The sequence below is a fragment of the Rutilus rutilus genome, assembly GCF_951802725.1.
Source record: "Rutilus rutilus genome assembly, chromosome: 6".
Taxonomy (NCBI): domain Eukaryota; kingdom Metazoa; phylum Chordata; class Actinopteri; order Cypriniformes; family Leuciscidae; genus Rutilus; species Rutilus rutilus.
The window spans coordinates 2,808,649-2,835,520 of record NC_140214.1 but is presented as its reverse complement, the minus strand read 5'-3'; the positions used below and the strand labels follow the sequence as shown (position 1 = coordinate 2,835,520).

Sequence of the window (26,872 nt, the reverse complement as noted above, 5' to 3'; positions counted from 1 at the left end):
TAAAAATGACAGCTGACATGTGTGCAAGTAAATGCTCACGCTGCAGATGTAAGAAAAAATTAGAAGTGCTTAAAATAAAGGTCCTTTATTGGCATTTAAGAGCCTTTAAAATCCACAGAACAAAAAGGTCATTTGAATGTTCTGTAATGTTAATGTGCGGACCTTTCCAGGCACCCACTGAACATCATGTATTATTCACCTTCACTTCACTGTCTGTCTGTCATAATGAATTTTAATTAAATATCTGAATAGAGTTTGACTTCTGAGACTGCGACAAAAATCGATCCAGTGATAATGAGCAACACTTATGTTGTTCTGTCACATTATTAAACACTATTATGGATATGAGAGCTAAGCACACAAACATGTAAATATTATTTTTAGTGCTGTGCAACGATTAATTGCGATTAATCGCATCCAAAATAATATTTAATATTTTTTTTATATATATATAAAATATTTGTATTTATATATAATATAAATTATATATAAATATAGTATATACATTGCAAATATTTCTTATATACATGCACGTGTGTATTTATATATATATAATAATTATACACAGTGCACACACATATATTATGTAAACACAAACTTATTTTGGATGCGATTAATCGCAATTAATCGATTATTTTGGATGCGATTAATCGCAATTAATTGATTATTTTGGATGCGATTAATTGCGATGAAGTGTGATTATTCCAGTAGCTGATAGTTGTGTAAACTAAGGTTAATAATTGTTCTCTATGGGTGCTGTGCAGTGAAATCATATACACAATAACTGGTGAACGACTACTGTAAAAAAATATTGTACATTTATCGGTAAACTACAGTAAATTCTACGATATAAACCTGTAAGTAGCCTAAGTAAGTAAGTTCCCTTACTCTATACGGTGAAAACTGAAATAGCCTGGATCTTATCGGACATTTTCATTAAATATGCTACTGTTTAATGTACAGTTTTTGGAAGTGAAAAAGATCCGAAATTGCATACTGTACTACATTTGGCCAGAAACTTGCCTCACCACCGTTAAAGAAAGTATGTTCTACAAGGGGTTTACTCTGGCCTGAACAGAGAGACTTAACTTTCAAGTCTAGATGGGGTCATTTATAAGAAAGAGAGAGAAAAGAGAGTTTTCAGGAGTGTGTGACAGTCCATCCAGACCATTTATTAAAACTAAATTGCAAAAAAAATTACTTTCAGAGAAATTCAAATGCTTTATATAGGCCTACATGTAAAATATGCATATGAGTAAAAACTGAGCACACATGAGTGAATGCATACGACACCCTCTAGTGTCTGTCAGGAGGAACACATGTGAACTGTAGAAGAGCAAAACATGGTCCTGCCGAGATCCCTGTACTGAAGCTGGGAGATGAAGAGAAGGAGAGGATCTGATGGCAAGGAGTATTTACTGGAAGAAACACAATAAACAAGAGACACGTGCAAACAACAACTGACAAGAGAAACTCAAGGGCTATAACTACACAAGCTTAACAAGACACAAATAAGCAATGAAAACTACAAAAACTACAAAAGGACTACAAAGATGGCAGACAGAACCGGAAACAGGAAGTATAATAAAAGTCCATGGACAAACAAAGAGAACATATAACAATACCCAAAGATGTTGAGAGTTTTATTGTTGAGAATATGTTAATGTTCATTTCTATATATATGATCTTAGGTTATTATATTAAGGATGATTACTCAAAGGATGCTGGCTTCATTATAAATTCCATTTTCTTTTTATGCAAATTCCATAATCACAAATGCAAATTCACAAATGGCAAGTTTCTTTTTACAGTGCTTGAGAAGGAGGTTAAAATATGCATAGATAAAATGTCAATATCTGAAAACAGTAAAGCAATTTAAACAACTGCAGTATGCTGTTCGTTTAATACTTTCATATAAAAAGGATTGTTTAATTGTGCTTATTCAACAATGTATGATTATGTACCCTCTTTTCTTTCTTTCCATTTTTTAAAGAAGCATGTGAAATGTCCTTCTGTTGTATTATGGGATATGTTCTTGTACATGCTATTTGTTGATAATAAAGGACAAAACAAGGAAATTTGTCTGAGACTTTTACACAAAAGTAATAAAACTTGCTCTTAATTTAATGCTTGATTTAATATTTTAATTGCTGTCAAGAAGAAATAACTATGATCTGATTATCATTATGGGATATACATTTTTTGGAAACTTTTAATCATATGATGGAATAATTACAGTTTATAGTAAGTATGACATACATTTCAAGTCATTTTCTCTTTCATTCTCAGAGAGAAACTCTTTGGTCGCAGTTTTGCATTGAGTCATGTGACGGAATCTAAATAAAGCCTTCATTTGCATGTTACCATGGTAAGTGAAGTGACTCACCTCGTTAACAATCTCCCAACCGTCCCAGTATCTTCACACTCGACGCTCTTATTAAGACCAAAATAAACATGTTAAAACCAATGACAAAGCAATAAACGAATAAACAATCACTTTAGGTTTAGGTTCATTTCAATTACATGGTCCACTTTCCATCAGTTTAAGATTTCAGTAATATAAAAAAATAAATATAAATTGGGTAAATTTTTGAAATATAAAAATGTAAGCAATATAAAAACAATTTGACAGCACATTCTGAAGCTGAACATTAGCACCATGTTTATTAAATTAATATCCTCACTATTAAACAATTATTTGTTGTTTCAACTTTAATAACTCTAAAAAATGATGGGTTGTTTCAACCCATGTTTGGGTCAAATATGGACAAACAATGACAGCCATTGGTTTAAATTAACCTATAGGTTTAAACGGTTTAAAGTCAGTACTTTTATCACTTTAAACTCATCTTTGATCACCAAAATGACATATTTAAATGTTTTTTCCTTAAAAATGCTTTAAAATATCTTGACTGTAACCTGACACCCTTGCCTCATTTAGTATGCGCGGTTCTATGAATATGCAAATGAGCCCCGCCTCCACTCACTCACTCAGCTCAGAGATCCACTGGTTGACGATCACACGTTGATCTGATTGGTTACAAGGTAGTTTGTGACGTCAGAAACACCAGCGATTTCAAAGCGTGTTTTTGAGACTGTCTTTGGTTCACTGCAGTTTTAAGGAGGAAATACTCAGCAATGGTGTCGACTTATGAATTTACACATGGTTTGACTTAAAGCATATTAAAAACACCACATAGACACATAAACAACATTAAAAGCTGGATTTTCACCACAGGGGGAACTTTAATTTAAACCAACGGTTGTGTTTGTCCATATTTGACCCAAACATGGGTTGAAATAACCCAGCATAAGTGACCGGGGTGCATTAACATTTTGAGTTCATCGAAACTAAAACTTTTGAGTTAATACAAAACCTCTTTCATTGTATTAACTCAAAATTTTAGTTTAATAATTTTTACAGTGCCGTAGCTCAAATGATGCATGACGGTAAAGTCGGGGTTGATTCTCAGGGAATGCACAAAATGTATACCTTACATCACTTTCCATAAAAGCATGCATAAGTGTGTTATTAGAAACATTTTGCTATAAGCTGCTTAAAAATATGGACTTTCCAGCTGCCAATGTCTTTAGATTAGTTCATGCATTGCAGCTTCCTAGCTCTAGGAAAACGTCAAACCAAATTGCAAACACCCAAATCTCTAACCATGTTAATATATAACATATTTGTCCTCTACTGCTAGGAAGCTTACTCAGCAGTCACACATCACTTCCTGTCTGCCACAGGAAACACTGGGGTCATGAAAGGTCAGCTCACATATTTCCTTCTGGCCTCTGATTCCTCCAACGCTTGAGATTCCTGATGAATTCATTATAAATACTTCCTGGCATTATAGGTTTGTACCGATATGCGTCTTATATGCATGCATATGATAATAAAGAGTTGTCTATAATAATGCGATTTCCACCACATCTCAAAATATGCGTTGTGTTCAAGAGCATTCTGTGATGGAAATGACATTTAAGGAACTCACACACAATAAAAATGTTATGAATAGTAAAAATTCATTTGTTGAGCTCTATAGTCATAATTGTTACTAGAAATAATTGAATCAGAGAGCTCTATAATCATAATTACTAGTAATAATTGAATCAGAGAGCTCTATAGTCATAATTGTTACTAGAAATAATTGAATTAGAGAGCTCTATAGTCATAATTATAACTAGTAATAAAGGTGGTTGATTATGATTTCCCTTTTTAAACTTTAGTTAGTGTGTAGTGTTGTAAAAGTTTTAGAAATTTTCAGTGCATGTGTGTGTGAGGTAAAAGGACACTCTTGTAGCTCCGCCCCCTGTGCCGGGAGCAGCAGCTCATTTGCATTTAAAGGGACAGACACAAAAACGGTGCGTTTTTGCTCACCCTCAAAAAGTGACAACTTTAACATGATACAAATATCTGTGGGGTATTTTGAGCTAAAACTTCACATACACACTCTGTGGACATCAGACTTATTTTACATCTTGTAAAAGGGGGCCACCCCTTTAAATTACGAGTAACACTGTGAACATTTGAGGCTATCACGGTTTGCCACAGCACACATGTATGAAGGCCCTGATGTAATGCAGTGTTTATAGCGCCCTCTGCCGGACAGATGGTCATGATCTGCGGGACTCCTCCTCTAATGCAGCCCGAGCAGATCACACTCTTCCTGCGGTGTGTGTGACAGCAGCACTGGCGCAGTGTGTGTGTCTTTAGTGTTCATCTGATTATTTCTTCTTGCGTTGAGTTTATTAATACAGCATCATCTGATTTACCCCGGACTACAGGACGGAGCGGGCGTCTCTAAAATGGCCAACAGAGATGATGAATACGATTTCTTGTTCAAAGGTAAATTCTGCATTCCCTCATACAGAGCAGAGGAGTAATCATTCATAATCCACCCATTGTTTCGACTCATAGATCTGACAAGCATTTGAGAGTCTGTTGTATCAGGAAAGCTGTCTGAAATCATGCCATATTTAACTGTCTTTGACATAGAAACGCCCGCAGAGGCATCAATAACCTACATATCCATCGATCAGTAAAACATCTGTGTGTGATGGTGGCCTGCATGCTTTCACACCGGCTGGGATCAGGATATCTGGGCCTGAATGATGGGAAATTGAACATGATGCATTAAAGATGTGCTTAAATTAGGATCTTGGTGTAGCCCTACATGCTTCTAAGGGAATTAAGACAAAAGACGCTCAATTTTGGCTGTTTGCTTCGCACTGCTTTCTATGATAGTGTATTGTATGATAATAATTAGGTCACATCATGATATTATCTCCTCCAGCTGGTTTGTTACATTGTAACCGATGTTACTATGTTTCTTTGATTGTATCACGTCACCGCCCGATCAAAGTCTGACGCGGCAAAACTGTTACATTCGATTTTCACAAGATCAGCATTATATGTGGAACAAAGTTCGTCTTGACTTCCTAGCAGGACAACATAAGGATATCAGCAGCCATCCCTCATGACATCTCACTCACCCTGACCCTGAGCTGAAGGAAATCAATGCAAACTCATTCACTGATTTAAAGGAACAGCTCACCTCACCAGCAATCGTTAACTCACCTTTACTGTGGTAAACACAACACAGATGTTTTAGAGAAGCATCAGACTGAGTCTTGAGTAATGGGCCTTCGAAACAAGAACGTTTTCGAAAAGAAAGGACTGGAGAGAGAGAGAGAGAGAGAGAGAGAGAGAGAGAGAGAGAGAGAGAGAGAGAGAGAGAGAGAGAGATCTGAAAAAGTTCAAAATTAATTTTGTTACACTTGCATGATGAGTCAAATTATATATATATATATGTGTATATATGTGTATATAGCTTAAAAAAAAACATTATAAATTGAAGCCACCAAAATGGTAATATGAGGAACAATATATATATATATATATTGTTCCTCATATTACAATTGTGGTGGCTTCAATTTATAATGTTTTTTTTTTTTTTTTAAGCTATGGGTGGTTTTGAATGAATTAAAATGCTGGGTTGTTTTAACCCAATTTGGGTCAAATATGGACAAACCCAAACGTTGGGTTAAAAATGTAATTAAAAAATTTAACCCAACGGCTGGGTTTGTCCATATTTGACCCAAAGTTGGGTTGAAACAACCCAGCCGTTTTTAGACTGCTAAAACATACCTAAACATACCTTTAGACTAACATAGGCCTACATAAAATGGCAAATATTCTTTTAGGTATGTTTATGTACTCTAGAGCAGTGTTTCCCAACCCTTTTCCTGGAGGCACACAAATACTACACATTTCTGAACTCTTCCTAGTCAAACACGCCTGTTTCAACTCATCAGCTCATTAATACAGACTCCAAGACCAGAAAGATATGGGTCAGATAAGGGAGACATTCCAAATGTGTAGTGTTGGTGTGACTCAGGAGCAGGGTTGGGAAACACTGATCTAGAGCATATCAAGTTTGGGGTCGGTACGATTTTTTTTAACGTTTTTTTATATTTTCCAATATTGTGAAATATTATTACAATTTAAAATAGCTGTTTTCTATGTGAATATACACTACTGGTCAAAATTTTTAGATCGTTTTTATGTTTTTAAAAGAAGTCTCTTCTGCTCACCAAGGCTGCATTTATTTGATAAAAAAAAAAACAATAAAAAAACCAGTAAAATTGTGAAATATTATGACAATTTAAAATGACTGTTTTCTATTTTAATATATTTTAAAATGTAATTTATTCCTGTGATCAAAGCTGAATTTTCAGCATCATTACTCCAGTCTTCAGTGTCACATGATCCTTCAGAAATCATTCAAATATGATTTGATGCTCAGAAAACATTTATGATTATTATCAATGTTGAAAACAGGTTGTGTACAATTTTTTTTCAAAATTCTTTGATGAATAGAAAGTTCAAAAGAACAACATTTATTTAAAATAGAATATTTTCTAACATTATAAAGGTCTTTACTGTAACTTTTGATCAGTTTAACTCATCCTTGATGAATAAAAGTATTGATTTATTTTATTTATTTCCCCCAAAAATAAAATAAAAATTCTTTACTGACCCCAAACTTTTGAACGGCAGTGTTTAATGTTACAAAAGCTTTAGATTTCAGATAAATGCTGTTCTTTTGAACTTTCTATTCATCATAGCATCCTGAAATAAAAATATAAATAACTGTTTTCAACACTGATAATAATCATAAATGTTTCTTGAGCATCAAATCATCATATTAGAATGATTTGTGAAGGATCATGTGACACTGAAGACTGGAGTAATGATGCTGAAAATTCAGCTTTGATCACAGGATATAAATTACAGTTTACTGTATATTCACATTTTAAACAGCTGTTTTAAATTGTAATAATATTTCACAATATTACTGTTTTTGTTTGTATTTTTAATCAAATAAATGCAGCCTTGGTGAGCAGAAAAGACTTATTTTAAAAACATAAAAAATCTTACCGATCTAAACCTTTTGACTGGTAGTGTGTGTTAAACTTAAATGTTCATCATCATTACTCCAGTCTTCAGTGTCACACGATCCTGCAGATATCATTCTAATATGAGGATTTGATGCTCAAGAAACATTTATGATTATTATCAGTGTTGAAAACTGCTTCATATTTTGTGGAAAACGTGATGCTTTTAATTTTTCAGGATTCTTAATCTTTGATGAATAGAATCTTTAGTAACATTATAAATATCTGTCACTTTTGATCAGTTTAATGCTTCCTTACTGAATGAAAGTATTAAATATCTTTAAACAAAATCGTACCGAGCCCAAACTGTATGTTAACATTTTATTAAGTCAAGACTGTGGAGAGATCTCAGTTTATTTATATGGCACATTTCATACACCATGGTAATTCAAAGTGCTTTACACAGAAAGGAATTAAAATAAAAAGTCCATGGACAAATATGAAGTTAAATGTTTTACAAAATAAAAGCAAGGGAAATTAAAACAGTTATCAAAGGAATTAAAAGAGATATAAAGATGATACATAGATATACTTTCTCATCTTGCAAAACACTCTCAGGAAAAAAAGGTACAAAAGCTGTCACTGTGGCGGTACCTTTCCAAAAGCTACACCTTTGTACCTAAAGAGTGCATATAAGTCCCTCAAAGGTACATATTGGTACCAAACGTGTACATATTAGTACCTAAATGGTACATATTAGAACCCTTTTGAAGGGTACTGTCCCAGTGACAGCTTTTGTACCTTTTTTTTCTGAGAGTGATATCATATTTTTGTCTGTTTGTGTGCGTCTGCTCTCAGTTGTTCTCATCGGAGATTCGGGTGTCGGGAAGAGTAACCTGCTGTCTCGCTTCACACGCAACGAGTTCAACCTGGAGAGCAAGAGCACGATAGGAGTGGAGTTCGCCACCAGGAGCATTCAGGTGGACGGGAAGACGATAAAAGCTCAGATCTGGGATACGGCCGGACAGGAGCGGTACCGGGCCATCACCTCTGCGTGAGTACAGGCTATATCAGATCACAGAAGCCTTGATACAGACCCGCCTTTTGTAGATAAATATTTTTAAAGGGGTGGTTGATTATGATTTCACTTGTCTAACTTTAGTTAGTGTGTAATGTTGCTGTTTGAGCATAAACAACATCTGCAAAGTTACAGCGCTCAAAGTTCAAAGCAAAGGGAGATATTTGCTTTTAAAGAAATGGCTTTTTAAGGACTACAACAAACGGCTGGTAGAGACTACACCACATTCCTCCCGGGTTAGTGACATCACCAACCCTAGAATTTACATAAACCCCGCCCCCTGAACACGATTTATAGATTATCAAGACAGAATATGCTAATCAATGATTTATAAGATTTTAAATATCTTTTGGTGTGGCCTCAGCATTATGCTGGGTACACACCAAAAGATTTTTTACATCTTATAAGATTTTCAAAATGTGATAGACCAGACACAAACATGAGGACAAAAAAATCCTAGATTTAACCGTTTTGCTCCTATAGTGTGTGGTGTGCCATGATGTGACAAAGACAGCACACCACACACCAACAGAGTCTCGATTGTGAACACAAGAAATCTCGCAAAATCTCGCGAGACCTCAGAATAAGCATGGCGGACGATATGCAGGAAGAAATTGCGATGATAGTGTTTGGAAAGGTTTTACACGACACGTTGTATAAACATTCGTGCTGTTGCCACAAATCAACAAGCTGATCCTCCATCTCTGCTGTTCCACATCAGATTCACTGTGTGCTGCGCCATGACTGCGGTTGTTATGCTCCCGTCTTCCATCATCTCGCTTTCTGATTGGATATTGTTTCCTTTCACGTGATAATCTCCAGAGCGTGCGCGGGTTTGTCCTCGGGGTTCCCCACACACATCAGGATTTCTGATCGCAAATATTCAACATGTTGAATATTTACGATTCGCGATCGGGGCGGCTCCGACGTTCTTCCGATCAGGTTCGGACACTCTTAACACACCTCACACCAAGGGAAAATCTGATAAGATAATCTGTAGAACCATCAAGATAATCGGGACATTATCTAGGATTGTCGGAAGGGGGGAAATCGGCCCAAAATCAGCTCGATTATCTTTTGGTGTGGCCCCAGCATGGCTTGCAAAATCCTATAGGATTTATTTGAAATTAATAGAGTATCCTACTACAACTTCTCAGCTTCAGTGGGCTTCTCTTTGTATTTGTGACGTCAATTTTCTAAACTTTATACTGTCAGAAGCTAATATTTAGAAGGCACGCAAACACCCAGTAGTTTCTCTACATCACGGTCACATCCACAGCTGGAGTTCCCATGATCTCCACCAGAGGGCACTCCTACCTCATCATGAACTACATTTCCCATAACCCATTGCATGGACTCATTATGGTCTGTAACAGTGGGAAGTTCGGAACATTTTACTGACTCGAATCTTTGAATATCGTTCATCAAAATGACCGAATCTTTTTTCGAGTCATTTGGTTCATTTCAGCAGAATGTATTTAAAACGGTACATGTTAGCCAAATTCCCCAAACACATCAAATGTTGATCGCATTTAGAATAAGAAAAAAATTGCAATGCGAGGAAAAGGCCAAATTATGAGAAACAGAAACGATTCATTAATTTATCTTGGTCTTCAGGCTGTGTGTTAGTTTACCTCACCTCCCGATCTGAGCCGTTCTTTCATCCCGTGATCCTCATAAACTGAGATATGCAGTCGGTACCGGATACAGAACTGATTAGTTCACGTTTTGAGTCTATGGACTTCGGGTTCGAGTCATTCGTTCATCATGTGACAGCCCCATATAGGCTGAGCTATGCAGTCGGTACCGGAAACAGAACTGATTAGTTCATCTTTTGAGTCTTCGGGTCCGAGTCTTTCGTTCTTCCTGTCAGTCCCATAGAGGCTATGAAGTCGGTACCGGAAACAGAACTGATTAGTTCATCTTTTGAGTCTTCAGGTCCGAGTCGTTCGTTCATCACGTGATAAAAGAACGAAAGACTCAGAAGAATCAGACCCGAAGACTCGAGACGTGAGCTAATCATTTCTCTCAGCATAGCCTATGGGACTGACGGGAAGAACAAAAGACTCGGACCCGAACCCGAAGACTCGAGAGATGAACTAATCATGTCTGTTTCCACTCCAGAACCCATAGGATGTTGCGCATCCGTGGTCAACACAAAACGAACGAATCACTCTCTGAGACAACTCGGTAGTCCCGAGTCATATTAAAGATTCGTTCAAAATGAGCGAATCGTTCATGACCGACCCATCACTAATGGTCTGATTACTTCCACCTGTGTGTGATTAACTCGTTTGTGTTTTCACTCACTCATTGCGAAGTCTAGTATGTCACACTGCAATTCTGTGGTTTCCAGTTTTTAGGTTTTTCCAGTTTTTTTCTTAGTGATGGTAGAAACAAACCGTTTCAAAGCTTTGAATCAATTGAACAAATTTCTTTGCAAAATGATTCACTGTTTCGAAGCGTTCGAAATGACACACACTTGGTGACCCCTTCTGGTCAAAACAGTGTAAATGCAACAAACTCAGGCCAAACATGCATAAAAACACCTTTTACAAACCCATTTCAAATGTTTCATTGAAAGTAATTCCTATCAAATGCAATTAACTAATCATCTAAATAAGATTGAATATCAAGTGTGTTTTGTTTTGTTTTGTTTGTTCCATCATGGATTGCTCAGGTAAACAGGCCAGTAAAGACCATTAACTACTAATATTCCTTTATACAAATGTCTCATTAAAACATCTACACATGTATAAACCCCATAGACACTTGTTCAATGGTTTGCCACTGGTGATTCGTGGGTTCACAGAGACCCCCCCCCCCCCCCCACTGGTGAACCATTGACATTTTGAAACGTTTTGAAAGAGTTATGATGTTACAAAGCATCGTTGACTGAAATCATGTGACTTTTGCAGTTTGATACACACTCTGAACCACTGATTCGAAAAGCTTCGAAGCTTCAATGTTTTGAATTCGCCCATCACTAGTCCATCTCTAGCCCTGTTGTCTTTCTGGATTTTCTGCCCTGTGTTTTGTTGTGTTTCTGGATCATGATTCTGGATTTCTGGATTACTCTAATAAAGCTGCATGTGTCAGAGCAGTTCGTGACAATTACCCACCGTTGTACTGGTGAATCCGGGGGCGAGATATAATGCTTCATCGTATTTTCTGTCTACAATAGACGTGATAGAGCCAACATTGCAGATCCATGTGTCAGAAGTTGCGCACATTATTTGTTCTGCATACTATGTACTTATTATAGCAATTACAACAACTAAACTTAACCTTAACCCATGAATTTACCTTATATTACCAGTACTTTCTTGTGTACGTAGACTGTATGTACACATACTGTAAAATAAAGTGTAATCTCTTTTATTTTTATGTAACCTGGATTAAAAATATGCAGGAATCAAGTCAAATTTGTTAAACAGAACAAATATTCCACAAATGGGAATTATTTGCATTTGTGGCTGTCGGTGAACAGATGTGGTTCTGATTCCCTTGGACCAAAAATAACATTTGCATCCTTCATCTCAGCCATTAAATTGTTTTATTTTTTAGGTCACGTCTTACAATAAGACTCCATTAGTTCATGCATTAACTAAAATTAACTGACATTGAGCAATTCATTTGTGACAGTATTTATTCAATATTAGTCGATAAAAAAACAGCTGTTCATTGTTAGCTCATGTCAGCTCAGGTGCATTTAATAATATCAGCATTATTTTTTAATAAATGTTGAAATTAACAATAACTAAGATTTATAAATGCTTTAGAATTATTTTTCATTGTTAGTTCATGTTAACTATTGTAGTTAACATATATTTATAATAAAAAAGATAATTTTGTCGTATTATCTCACAATTCAGATAATAAGCTCGGAATTGTGGGAAATATAGTCAGATTTGCAAGATGTAAACTGACTTTTAAATTCAAAATCGATTCCAATTCTCTAATCGGATGCTTGTAATTAAAATTTTGATTCCTCTTTATCGATTCCTTCTTGTGCATTTTAATATTTCAAGCACAAGAAGACGTGCGCACAGTAAGCCGCCTCTCATACTGTATAGTGCACGATACTGAACTTCTATTCCACGTCCTTATGCACTTGAACAGACAATTTCACACTAAAAACATGTCAAAATATCCTCGTAAACACAGTAGGTTATGTCTTAAGTGAACATAAACACGTGTAACAGTATATTGGATCCGTGCAGCTTTTAAAGTGACAGCAGCGTAAAATTCCTGCCGTCGTCTCTATAATAATGATAGTTTATAATAACTTTGTAATTATTGTAATGTATATTTTATTTTTATAAAGTGCAGTGTTATTTTACATTTGTCACGATTTGGTTTTGTTTCATGTCTGTCATGTGATCCCCTGTTCTGGTCATGTGATCCTGCCATGTGTTCTGTGTTGTCATTGGTTCGTTGTTCACCGGTGTCCCTTGTGTAGTCATTAGTCATTAGTCTTGTGTGTATTTAAGCCCTCATGTTTGCCATGTGTCCTTGTCAAGTATTGTTTGTGATAAGCGTCATGTTTCTGCTTTGAGTTCATGCCTTTATTTTATGTTTGGTAAATAAACTGCACTTGTGTTCTCTACTAAAGACAGCCTTCAGTCGACCTCTATTACTACATTTGATTCGTTTCTGTACCCGGATACCTGAAAATCTTAACACACTATTTATATCTTTGTTCAGTTGTATTTATTTGTGCGATTGCTAATTTGTTTATTTGTTCTTTTTTAACTACTTTTAATTTAATAATGCTTGGAATTTATATTAGTTCGACTTTGCTATGGTATTTTTAAACCATAGGCAAGAAAATCCTTGTGTGTGTGTTCTTAAGCCTGTTTATTTCTGGTCATGGTATTCAGCCACAATTAAATGGTTTCCAATAAGACTTAGAATAAATGGAATTTTTATTTTTTATTTTTTTTACCTTATTAAAATCGAAATTAGGAATCGATAAGAATCGGAATCAATAAGCAGAATTGAAATCGTTCAAACGATATCCAAACCTTTTTTCTTTTTATAACAATTGCGAGTTTATATGTCGCATTCTGACTTTATTTCTCACAATTTCCAGCGTATAGACTAAAATCTTACAAGTTTTAGTGGAAACGTTCCCTGTTAGCTGGGTAAATAAAATAAAAACTAGTGCTGTCAAACGATTCAAATATTTAATCGCGATTAATCGCATTTAACTCGCAATTAATCGCACATTTTTATCAATTCTAAATGTCCCTTGATTTCTTTTTGTCACATTATTTTTTCTCATTTTAATGCTCTTATCAACATGGAAAAGTGGATCGGCTTGCTATGTGCAAATGTTTTTTTATTGAAAACATCATTGGCATATACTGTAGTGTTCAGTTTCACACTAACATTCTCACTCGGAGCAAATAATCGCATCAGAGAATTCGCATTCGCGTCAAGTGGTGTTTCAGACTGGACGTGCTGTGGTGATCGCTTCAGTTCACAACGACAAAACTCGCGGATCACTTTGGTCTCGTCAAGGGAACCATTTGGCAACTTTTTAAAAGTAAACTTTCCATTCAGAATCTTATTGGCATCCATTTCGGCGTCTCGCGCTCGCCATCCACTCAGAACGTAACGTTAGCCTACTACTCTTCGGCCGGCTCGCAGATGCGGTCTTACCCATGTTTCACCTGTTTCAATTGAAACAGGCCCCGCCCTCCAAGGGGGGGCCCCAACAGACCAGCAAAATCCCATTCATTTTCTCCGTAGGATATTGATTTTTCAGCCATAATATCTAAACCATCCAAGGTAGATTGACCACGAGCTACGAGGTTGTGAAACGAATGTTTCTGCTCCTATAAAAGCCACAAGGTATGAAATCAACCTTGTTATTTGCAATCTACAACTTACACTACCCACAATTCTAAGCAAAACACTGACGTCTCTGATTGGTCGAACTCGTGCCGCGGTTACCATGGCGACGTTTGTGGTAAACGTCGCCATGGTAACCGCGGCACGAGTTCGACCAATCAGAGACACGAACGGCTTAAGCGGTGCTGAAATAACGCGGAGCCCATCGTTATTTATGATAAGTTCGGTTCAGTGTCAGTCAGACACTTTTTCTTCTTTGCTTTTGTTAAATAATTCAAGTTGAGGGGATGTTTGCCCAGTCAGCTGGGCAAACTTTAAAGTCTTTAAAGTTTTGCTGGGCAAACTTTAAACTGACTTTAAAGTCAGCCCAGACAGCTGAAAATATACTGCGCAAATCAATTATGCAGTGAAGTTGCCCTGCGTGAAAGGGCGAGGCTTATTCCAACATAAAACGCTGTATAATTGTATATAGTTTGAATCAAATAAGGTTGGATTATTTCTATGTTGAGCTGCCTGTTCATGAAGCTGAAAGTGCACGTAATTAAGTAATATACCACTGATGCAAACCAACAGGAATCCTTGCTTTTTCTGCTCTATTATGTTTATGTTTTATGTGGGTAGGGCCCCATATTAGTTATTGAAACGGGCCCCCAGATGCTTAAGGCCGCCCCTGCCGGCTCGCAAGCCCAAACAAGTGTGTGTGGCGTGCCTGTTGTTTTGTTTCCGGTCTAGCTAGATCCGGTGTGGTGTTGTAGTTTTTCTAACGTTACTAGTAGCAACAGCATGTGAAAAAAACTACAAAGTTTGCTAGTCCAAAAAGAACGTTAATCTCGCCCAAAAAAAAATTACGCAGTTAAAATGGGTTTAACTGACAGCACTAATAAAAAGCTAAACCTGAGCAGTAGTAAGAGTGATGCTTACCTTATGAACCGCACTAAACTGTGTTTCTCACCTGCGCAGGTATTACCGTGGAGCGGTGGGCGCGCTGCTGGTGTACGACATCGCCAAGCATCTGACCTATGAGAACGTGGAGCGCTGGCTGAAAGAGCTGCGAGATCACGCCGACAACAACATCGTCATCATGCTGGTGGGGAACAAGAGCGACCTGCGACACCTGAGGGCCGTTCCCACCGATGAGGCGAGAGCATTCGCAGGTACAGAGAACACACACACACACACACACACACACACACACGCGTGATGATCCCGCGGGCGACAATAGCAGAGATGAGAAACTGCTGCTCCTTGTGTTTATGTGAAATTACACAGCATTTGAGATTGACAATAGGGTCCTCTGACAATGATTGCATGAATTTACTTAAATTATTCTATTACTTAGTAGTGAATCAATAAAAAATAATTACGGTAATTTACTTAATTATGCCATTTGCTTCATAATTTTCTAAATAAAAATAGGTTAATTTAAAGGTGCATTGCGCAACATTTCATGTTAAAAATACCCGTTTTTCTAACCCATACATGCTTAAACAATTGCCTGATGGGCTGAATGAGCCCTTCTCTGATCACTGCGATTGCCTCTATAATCCTGTACAGTAAAATAAATAAGAGGGATTCGGGTCGGAATCGACTGGGCGTGACGTCATGCGTGTTCACGCTCACCTGGCTATGTCTGGCAGGTTTGTGTATTCGCCGCCATTATCCGCATCAGCGAAGACAACTCAAGCGACTTTTGCAAAAGTAGAAGATGGATTCAAAGAGATCGGCTTCTAGTTCATCCCAAACCCCAACGCAAACTCCACGTAACCGCGTGCACAACTCTGGTTGCAGTTTCGCGTGTCGCCAGAAGGGGGCATAGTTCTGCAAAAACTCAAAGACTTGCGCAATGCACCTTTAAGATAAGAAATTAATATGAACTATATTAGTAATCAGAACTGATTATTGCATTGCACACAAGCAGAATGAAACATCTGTGCAAATATTTCATTAAATCGTCACTGGATGAGTAAGAAAATAATGCTTTTATTTAGCAAGGATGCATTGATAATGTTCATAATGTTATGAAAATTTCTATTGCAAAAAAATGCTGTTCTTTAAAGCGTTCTGTTCATCAAAGAATCCTGAAAAATCAAAAGCAAAAATATCAATCAGCACAAATGTTTTCAACATCGGTAACAATCATAAATGTTTCCTGCGAAATCATCATATTAGAGTGATTTGTGAAGGATCATGTGACACTGAAGACTGGAGTAATGATGCTGAAAATTCAGCTTTGATCACAGGAATAAATTACACTTTAAAATATATTCACATAGAAAACTGCTATTTTAAATTGTAATAATATTTAAAAATTTTGACTGTATTTTTGATCAAATAAATGCAGCCTTGGCGAGCAGAAGAGTCTTTCAAAAACATTTTAAAAAAACCCCATTAAATGCGATTAGATTTGCACTGAAACTCATTCTGTTTGTGTTTCATGAAGGAGGTCCGTTATATTCTTAAAAGCTGGTGATATTAAACACCTTCTGCTTTCTTCCAGAGAAAAATAACCTGTCATTCATCGAGACGTCCGCTCTGGATTCAACTAACGTGGAGGAGGCGTTCAAGAACATTCTGACAGGTACACACACACACACACACATATGAAACGCTTCCTCACTGCTAACATGAAACCCATGCAGCGACAGTGGCGTGTTATGCAACTTTAAAACTGCAGCATCTGAGCTGTGACTGCCTGCCAGGAATTATAGGATTTTACAGAGATATTTCAGATGGGAGTGTAAATATTCACACTTAGAATAATGCGGTTCCATAACGATTCGCCGAGTGAATTATGCAATGCATCATCAAGTCTAAGATATCACTATATTTCACGTTCACAGACTCTAAAATGAAAGGTTATTATCATTAACTACAACTAACTAAACCTAAAACTTTTTTTTTTTTTATTGTTAATTGAAATAAAGCTGAAATAAAATAAAACATAACTATTAGATGCAAAACTTGAGCAATGCTTCTTTGGCAACTAACTAAACTGAAGCATTAAAATGACTAATTGTCCAAAATGTAAAGTTTTGGTCCAAAAAAAAAAAAAAAAAAAAAAAAAAAAGAGGAATAGTTTAAAAAAAAAACTAATAAAAATGGAAAAGATAAAAAAACAATTAAAATGCAAAAATATAAATAAAAACTATAAAAGTATTTAAATAATACTAAAACCCATATAGAAATATTTATTATTAAGAGAAAAAAACATGAAAATGAAAACTGAAAACACAAAAATAATAGCTACTTAAAAATATGAACAAAAACTATAATTGTATATAAATTGGGTCAAACTAAAGTGTGACCAAATTTATATATGATTATAGTTTTTGTTCATATTTTGAAGTTCTAATTAACAAACTACACTCCTAATCACTGCTAATTAATAGTTTAGGTATTGGGTCGGATTAAGGGATGTAGAATATGCAGAATAAGGCATTAATATGTGCTTTATAAGTACTAACAAACAGCCAATATCCTAGTAATATGCATGATAATGAGCAACTAGTTAATAGTGAGAATTGGACCATAAACTAAAGTGTTACCATACATTATACTTGCATAACACACTGACAGAGAGTTATTTTGCTGAAGGTTCTTCCATATTTTGGAAGACTGACTGTACCAATGTTTTAAAAACCATTAGCATACATGCTAACATGATACCCTGCTGGTAAATGAGTGACGGGTGGAGTTAATGCAGACATTTCTTTACTCCACTTTAGTGGACGGTGGGAAAAACGCCTCATTTTAATCTTTGCACTGGTTTCTATGGGATTGATATATGGAGATATGTGTACGCCGGTCACTAAAGCTTTCGTTTCTAAATCAAACTTACATGTAAAATACAGATAAGATGGAAAAAGAACTGCACAGTATGTACAGTTAATCCTGGAAGAATCTGGAAATTAATGGGTTCATAATAATCATAAAAATCAACAGATTAATAGCTAATATAAAGCTATTTTACAGTGACTTTGAACAAGGCTCATCCACTCACAACCAGTGTTGGCGGTAACTCATTACAAGTAACTCGAGTTAAGTAATCAGATTACTTTTTCAAGTAACTAGTAAAGTAACGCATTACTTTTAAAATTTACAACAAAATATCTGAGTTACTTTTTCAAATAAGTTACTTTGTTTTCCCATTTATTGACTTACAGCTCTCCTGTCCTCATGTTGAGACAAATCGAAGTGCAGAGGCGTGTGTGTGTGTGTGTGTGTGTGTGTGTGAACATGAGGGTTATAGTAGTTCTAGACTAAATGTGAGCGTGTATTTACTCATCTCACTTGCACAAAATAAAGATTCAATATTCCTCAAAATGAATAAAATCAGTGAAATGCAGAATCAGAATACTATGCAAACCTCCAATAACTTAACATGTTAAATAAAACATACATTTTAATGCATTTAATCTCACTTTATTGACCAATGTACTTGCTTCTGACCTTCGATGATTCAGTTAAACCATAAGCAAAAATGATTATAGATTTTTTTATTTATTGGTAAAGTAAGTGTAAGTCTTTCTTCTCCTGCATCTATTCTTGTGTTATCCAGAACAGCAGAAGCTGAAAGGTTTTTTGAAATAGAGATTTATACATCACGAAAAATCTGAATAAATAATATTTCCATTGATGTGTGGTTTGTTATGATCGAAAATCTGGAATCTGAGGGTGCAAAAAAATCGAAACATTGAGAAAATCTCCTTTAAAGTTGTGCATTTATGTTCACGATTGTGCAGCATTCACTCACAAAAATACATGTTTTATATATTCACGGTAGGAAATTTACTAAATATCTTCATGGAACATGATCTTTACTTAATATCCTAATGATTTTTCAAAAGTAACGTAACGCATTACTTTAAAAAGTAACTAAGTAATGCAATTAGTTACTTTTTAAGGGAGTAACGCAGTATTGTAATGCATTACTTTTCAAAGCAACTTTCCCCACCACTGCTCACAACTCTCCGTTCTCACTCTTTCTCTCTCTCTTTCTCCTGCATCTGTAGAAATTTATCGCATTGTATCACAGAAGCAAATCGCTGAGCGATCGGCCCACGACGAGTCGCCGGGAAACAACGTGGTGGACATCAGCGTCCCGCCGACTACAGACGGGCAGAAGGGCAACAAACTGCAGTGCTGCCAAAACCTGTAACCATGACAACCAGCCCCACCTGCCACTCATCCCCCACTCCCTCCACACGTCGTGCCGCTAACGTTATACATTTTATCTGTGTAATATATATATGTATATTTTTCTTTTTGATAGCTTGTCCACTCGCATACACACATACGACTGACATGAGTAAACTTTTACAGTATCTGACTGCGCTGTGGTTTTTTGGCTTCAAGACTGGCCGTGAAAAGGGAAAATCAGGATGATCAGAAAATATTGGACATTTTTCCTTCTGTTACCATCAGGTGGATCTCAAGATTCATGTGCAGGTCATATTTCACTCCAAAATTTAAAAACTGATTTTTATTTTCTGCAGTATTTCCCTCAAATACTCAGTAATGCAAAAAAACATACATGATATATATATATATTAGTGCTGTCAAATCGATTAATCGCAATTAATCGCATCTAACCAAAGGTTTGTTTGTAATATATATTGTATATGTGTGTGTATATGTATGCATATACAGTATATATAAATATATACACACACAGACATGCACAAAAAGATTTATATAATATATACTGTATATAAATATAATAATGTATATACTACACACATGATATATAAACAAAAACTTTTATGTTAGATATGATTAAGCGCAATTACTCAATTTTACAGCACTAATATATATATGTATATATAGTTATCTACTCCCCAACACTGATGCTTTGGTTTTGTGAACGTTAAGGGAACATTCCATTATATCTTTAAACATTCTGTGAAACGTTACATTTGAATGTTCCGTGAACATTCTAAAACCAGTAGTAACATTTAAAAATGTCAGAGGAACGTCCAACTGAAACACTTCAGAAAATAACACTCCATGAATGAATGTTTTTGTGTTGACGATTATTGAAGTCCAGAGATAAAGCTGCTATTGAGTCCGATATATTCCTGTCCGAGTAGAACACTATCAGAGGTGTGTGTGTGTGTGTGTGATATTTACAACAGAGATATTTACACCTTCACACAACATGACATACAGTAACTAACAAATACACTCATGTGGAAACTGTGTAAGACTAACAGATTAGCAAACAACTCAATACCAGAAAAAGCTGTTGTAGACCGAGCTCATCTCTTACAGCACTATTTATTTGATTTTATATGCATATTCTTCTGAATTTTTTTTGTATGCATTGATTTTTTTAAAGTGTGTATGTTCATTATATACATCATACACACCTCAATGTCTCTATTTGAAGTCTCATGAATGCTGGTCTGGAGGTTCGCTGTGAACACACACACACATGCACACACAACTATTTGTAATTATAAACATTTTCAAATTAAAAATAAAATGCTTAAATTGTGAATATTAGCATGTTGCGTCAATTTTGCATCATGTACACATGAAATTACTTACTTAGGCCTATGACACCACTTCCCCTTTTCCCTGTTCCTGAACAGAACAATGCATTATGGGTAAAATCAAGTATTTTTATACTTCACTGGCAATACTCCCCCCACTTTTGTTTTGTAAAAACTGTAGGACAGAAATTTGTTCTAAGTTCTAAGAACGTTTTGCTAACCAATAGGTTACAAAAACGTTATTTCTGAATGTTCTCTGATTTTTTTTTTTTTTTTTTGTGTGTGTGTTAATGTTAAGGGAACATTAAATTTAATAATTTTGCAAACATGAAACAATTTTGAAACAATTAGGAAGTAATAGCATTTTTAACTAAATAATTCCGAAAAAAACGTTCCGTGAACAATGTATAAATAATATTTTTTTCTGTTTACGTCAACATTAGCCTATTAAAGACCAGATAACTGTGAATTAACATTCTATTAAAGTTACTGGAAGAATGTTTGTTTATAACTTTGAAAGAACCTTTCCAGAACGTTAAGCTGGGGTTCTGAGAACGTTCCCTGTGTTAGATGGGTGTGGTTGTGAAAGATGTGAATGTAAATGGATGTGTGCGTGTGTGTGTGTGTGTGTTTCCACTGCAGGAAGCCTGTGAGCGCTGATAAGAGCCGCTGTTCTCTCTCGGGTCACTCGACAGGGAATGTGTGTGTGTGTGTGTGTGTGTGTGTGTGTGTGTGTGTGTGTGTGTGTGTGTGTGTATCCACTGCATCAACAGACTATAGGACAAAAACAGCACAGCACATCACATTAAACAGTGGGACAGCAGGACTATACCTGTTCACACACCAAACACCAGAACTATAATACAAATATAGCATTTAAGTGTTAAGCAGAATGACCAACTGCAAAAATGAGACATTTGGAGACGTTTTTAAGCAAAACGGTTGAAAGCCCATACATACAATCACTTGTAATGTGACATAATTGCTTATTACTTTTGACCAATAGGTGGCGCTGCCATCAAATGATCTGGTGTCGTCGGAGTTGGGTGAAAATTACACAAAGATTGGTATCATTATGTCAACTTTTTCCAGAAATACAGCCTCTGATGCAGTTTGGTATAAATTAAATAAAAATGCTTATGTATCTGACTCGAATATGAGGAGTTTGAAAAAGTATGGCTTTTAAAGACAATCAAAATGGCGGACAAGAAGTTGTTGGACGACTATGGCAAAATTGATATCTATGTTCTTGGCGTGTCATTATAATTGGCATGTTGCACACATATAAAGAGACCAGTCTCGTGATTTTCGTGATCGTCAAACTGTTCAGTTTCTTGTTGACATGGTCGAAGATGATCTCATTCAATTTTCATGAAAATCAGACCAACTGTTTAGTAGAAGTTCGAAAAAGTAGTTTTTTTTTGTTTGTAGGAAATTCAAAAGGCTTAATTATTAATAGTTATGGTTTCGCTAATTTATTTTGTAAATATTTTGCCTTAAAAAGTAAATCTGAAAGTTTGACATTATATAGGCCTATGTCATTATGTATGACAATGTCCATTAAACACACACACACACACACACACACACACACACACACACACACACACACACACACACACACCATACTTTTTTGTTACTTTAAATAGAAGATGGAATAAAGAAAACCACCTCAGATCTGTCATGGACTCATGGTCAGGTTTGCTGTCATGGATTTCTGGGTAATCTTTCCGTGATGTCCATCAGCGTCAGGTTTCTTCAGGTCATCACTGCACAAAAATAAACACTACACAACAAAACACAAGCATGAAAAATAAAATGATGACAAAAAACAAACAAACATGAAAAACAATTTTTTTTCCGCATGTTTAAAACTTTCTACGTCAGGTTTCAAAATATTGAACAGATAATAATAATAAATATACATATATAAAAAAATACAAATATATATTAAGAAGTTATTCTATCAGTTGTATATTATGTACATCAATGTTGTTGCTGTTTTATTTACCCATAAATGTCTCCAGCATGTCATTTGATTTTTCCCAGAAGACACTAAACATGTTTTTTTTTTGTGGTGAGAAACAGAAAATAATCAAGAGCAGAACATAATGTAAATCTTATTTCAACGCAACATCACAGAGAGTGTAAAGAAACGTCTGTTTTCCATATAGGCTTTATTTGTAGTTTTTGTCTTTACATCATTACCAGCTAATGATCTGTACAAACACACAGGACGGTTACACACACTATCGTACACATGCACTGAGTCTCATGACAGAAGAGCTAAAGTACAGCAAGACCTTCCAAAAATATATACAGTCATACACTCTCTCTCTCTCACACACACACACACACACACACACAGGTTATTGAGGGTAGATCATAGACTCAAACACTAGAGCTTTACAGTATCTGACAAACTCTCACAGACAAAACACACACACACATGCAGCCCCAAAAAATAAAACTCTTATTACTGCAGAGACATATAATACATGATTATGCTTTAAAACATATTGTACAGTATACTTACAAAGACTCGCCCCATGACAAATGAGAAATATGAACACAATGACCGGATTTGATAGAATTGATGTTTCACTTTTCAAATAAGGCCATTTTATTCTGTACAATCCAAATTGAATGTTAAAGAAATGTTTTAGGTTCAATAAAAATGTACTGAAACAAAAACACACATTTACATGAATGCACTTATAATGGAGGTTTGCACAAACGTCAACATTAAAATACAGGTTCGAAAGTATTGCCACAAGACTTGAAAACATTAAAAGTGCTGATGTGTGTTCAAATAAATTCACTTAACCTTGCCTGTAAAGTTCCAGTACATTTTATATTTCATTTTAAGTTATTGCAAAGGTGTTTTTACGAACTGAAGAATAGCTCTATTTTTCTTTTCATATCAGAAATGCTGTAGATTTTCACCTCTACTGAACCAGAACATTCCCTCAAGAGACTGATTATATATATTTGTATACATAAATGTCTGTTCTGAGCCAGATAATCATGATTATGAGATTCAGCAAATCCAAAATTAGTCTTAAAAACAACAAAAAGACATTAAAAAATATAAAAAAAGTTTTCATAGACATCCATAAAATGACACAGATAAAAGATGACAATAACTTTTCCTTGAAATGGAATTTCCTTGAAAAACAACAACAGAATTATCTAAAAGCATTAATATTACCTAAGCATCCTTAAAATAAGATGCATTTATGTTCTCAAATCTTGAATCAAGTATTTTCATACTTAGCTGGCAATAATAATAATAATAGCTTAAAATAAGAATCAATCTATTTGCAAAAAAACTACTAAAGATGAAATATATAAAGTCGTAATAGACGTCCATAAAATTATGAGCATAAAAGATGTTCCTATTCCTTGAACAGAATATGGATTTTTGTTAATAATGTTTTAATAAACGTATTTTTAATTAATAATAATAATAGCTTAAAATAAGAAAAGAAAGAACTATTTGCAAAAAATCTATACTAAATTATAAATATATTAAGTCGAAATTACGAGGATGTTCCTATTCCTTGAACAGAATATGGATTTTTGTTAATAATGTTTTTAATAAACTTATTTTTATGAATAATAATAATAGCTTAAAATAAGAAAAGAAAGAACTATTTGCAAAAAATCTATACTAAATTATAAATATATTAAGTCGTGATAGACATCCATAAAATTACGAGGATGTTCCTATTCCTTGAACAGAATATGGATTTTTCTTAATTAACAACAATATTAATAATAATAATAATAATAGCTTAAAATAAGAAATAAAGAATTTGCCAGTAGATTAAGTAAAAAAAAAGTCTTAATATAAACCCAATTTTGATTCTCAAGCAAACGTCTTGATTTAAGGATGTTTAGGCATTTTACGTGAAAGCGGACAGAAATGCTGATTAAATTTATGATTTTGGTAGAGGTGATAGAGTGAGTTCACCATGTTTTAATGATGACGATCTAAAACAGTATAACAGACCAAAATATGATCTATAGTAAAATTCATCTGTCTTATGAATAAATACAGAGAAAGAAATATAGAAAAGGACTGATAAATCATGAGTTGTGACGTAGATCTGGTGTGGCTGATGATGACGTCTGATATGTTGAGGGTCCAGTGGCTTCAGTTCACAGCTGGATCGAGTCTCAAACATCTGCATTAATGCTTTTTTCACTATATTCCATTCTGAAAATCTCTGACGTCCACAAAATAAAGATATATCATGTAATTACATCATGCGATCACAGGGAAAAGTTCATATTGCATAATGACAAAAGCTCCATGCCGGATGCACGGATTTGGGGATTGCCGACACGTCGTTCGGATGAGGAACGGACACGTTGTGTTCATGGAATGACTGAAGAACAAGTGCATTATGGGTCGTCCACAACTTGGAATGCAAAATGACGAGATGTTTTCCAGGGAGGCGAAGCACGTCCTAACGGTGAGATGGTCGGGTTCACAAACACACACACACTGGGTTTTCTGAGAGATAGCGCTGCTCTTCAGGGGATCCGACTGGGACGTGGATCCCGAGCAGAAAAGGAACACGTTTTTCTTTTTCCTGGATCTTCCTCAGAAGAGCAGAACTCATCCTGAAGAGCGGTTCACCAGCCGGCCAGTCCAGATCAGATCACGTCACAGCAAGAGCTGTCATCAGTTACTGCACACACACACACACACACACACACACACACACACAGACTGAGGTTAGGTAAATCTACACACAAGTACACACTTTTAAACAGTGAGTATGAAGTATGAACAGTATTTGGGACGTGATCATATAAAAAAATGCATCTTCATTCCTCAGAACCTTTTTCTTGCAAACTATTCCTGATCGGATGTAAACGTTAGCGTCATCTAGAATTATTTAATGATTGGTTAAAATGTTACTGGCATTAACATTTCTTAAATTCTTTGTAAATACTTAGCGACTTTCATATTGTATTTTTTAAATATTATAGGCCAAAAATAACAGAATGAACAGATGCACATTTCAGAAACGGCACTTTCACATGATTTGGCAAACTTTACCCAGCATACTTCACTTTGAGATGCAATAAGCCTAATCTCGCATTCTATAAAGCACAGATTGTATGCAAAATGAGATGCAGCTTTTGAGATTTCTCGACACACATATATACGCATGCCCTTAGACTGTTAGCACACAGCCACATTTCTATACGCGCACGCACACACACACACACACACACACACACACACACATATACAGACACACACACACACACACACACACACACACACACACACACACACACACACACACACACACACACACACAAACACACACAGAAACGCACTCACACACACACACACACACACACACACACACACACACACACACACACACACACACACACACACACACACACACAGGGAGAACACCCTCTGGTGTGAGTGTGTTCATGTGAGATGAGATGTGGAAATAGCTGAAGCTGCAGGCGTCATGAAACGAGCAATGTTGTTTATGTGTGTATGTGGTGTTTTTAATATGCTTAAAGACAAATCATGTGTAAATTCATAAGTCGACACCATTGCTGAGTATTTCCTCCTTAAAACTGCAGTGAACCAAAGACAGTCTCAAAAACACGCTTTGAAATCGCTGGTGTTTCTGACGTCACAAACTACCTTGTAACCAATCAGATCAACGTGTGATCGTCAACCAGTGGATCTCTGAGCTGAGTGAGTGAGTGGAGGCGGGGCTCATTTGCATATTCATAGAACCACGCATACTAAATGAGGCGAGGGTGTCGAGTTACAGTCAAGATATTTTAAGGCATGTAGTTTTTTTTTTAAGGAAAAGAACGTTTAAATGTCATTAAAGATTTTTTGGGGATACAAAGAAGTTTTAAGGGATACAATTATTGACTACAGGGGGACTTTAATGTATCAATTAAGATTGAATATTAATGTTAATAAAGCGAACAATATTAAAACAGAGCACTGTCCAAAATCCTCTGCCATCAGGAAATCTTTAGT

The 26,872-nt window shown here is 35.6% G+C and overlaps 3 protein-coding genes across 6 annotated transcripts in view; 2 read left to right on the top strand and 1 right to left on the bottom strand.

Moving 5' to 3' along the window:
- The window catches only part of LOC311292270 (lipoprotein lipase), a 632,457-nt gene that overhangs the window by 571,043 nt on the left and 34,542 nt on the right, over positions 1 to 26,872 (top strand). The window lies entirely within an intron of this gene.
- On the top strand, positions 4,664 to 19,667 carry rab11bb (RAB11B, member RAS oncogene family, b). Its single transcript, XM_084412726.1, has 5 exons — positions 4,664 to 4,849; positions 8,260 to 8,455; positions 15,299 to 15,492; positions 16,836 to 16,916; positions 19,351 to 19,667. Exons 1-5 carry the CDS (start codon positions 4,810 to 4,812, stop codon positions 19,494 to 19,496), a joined length of 657 nt encoding a protein of 218 aa, XP_084268852.1. The 5' UTR covers positions 4,664 to 4,809; the 3' UTR covers positions 19,497 to 19,667.
- The window catches only part of pip5k1cb (phosphatidylinositol-4-phosphate 5-kinase, type I, gamma b), a 66,139-nt gene continuing 64,052 nt past the window's right edge, over positions 24,786 to 26,872 (bottom strand). The window contains exon 19 of one of the 4 annotated variants that reach the window (XM_084411896.1): positions 24,786 to 25,532. In XM_084411896.1, coding sequence (XP_084268022.1) covers positions 25,530 to 25,532 — 3 coding nt within the window. In that variant the 3' untranslated portion in view covers positions 24,786 to 25,529. The remainder of the gene's footprint in view (positions 25,533 to 26,872) is intronic. The other 3 variants (XM_084411899.1, XM_084411897.1, XM_084411898.1) reach the window with 3 other exon arrangements.

Excerpts from the sequence above, each read along its gene's own strand:
- rab11bb (XM_084412726.1), top strand. The coding sequence starts at position 4,810 with ATGGCCAACAGAGATGATGAATACGATTTCTTGTTCAAAG. Across the intron at positions 4,850-8,259 it reads ATACGATTTCTTGTTCAAAG|TTGTTCTCATCGGAGATTCG; the intron begins GTAAATTCTGCA and ends GTCTGCTCTCAG. Across the intron at positions 15,493-16,835 it reads TGAGGCGAGAGCATTCGCAG|AGAAAAATAACCTGTCATTC; the intron begins GTACAGAGAACA and ends GCTTTCTTCCAG.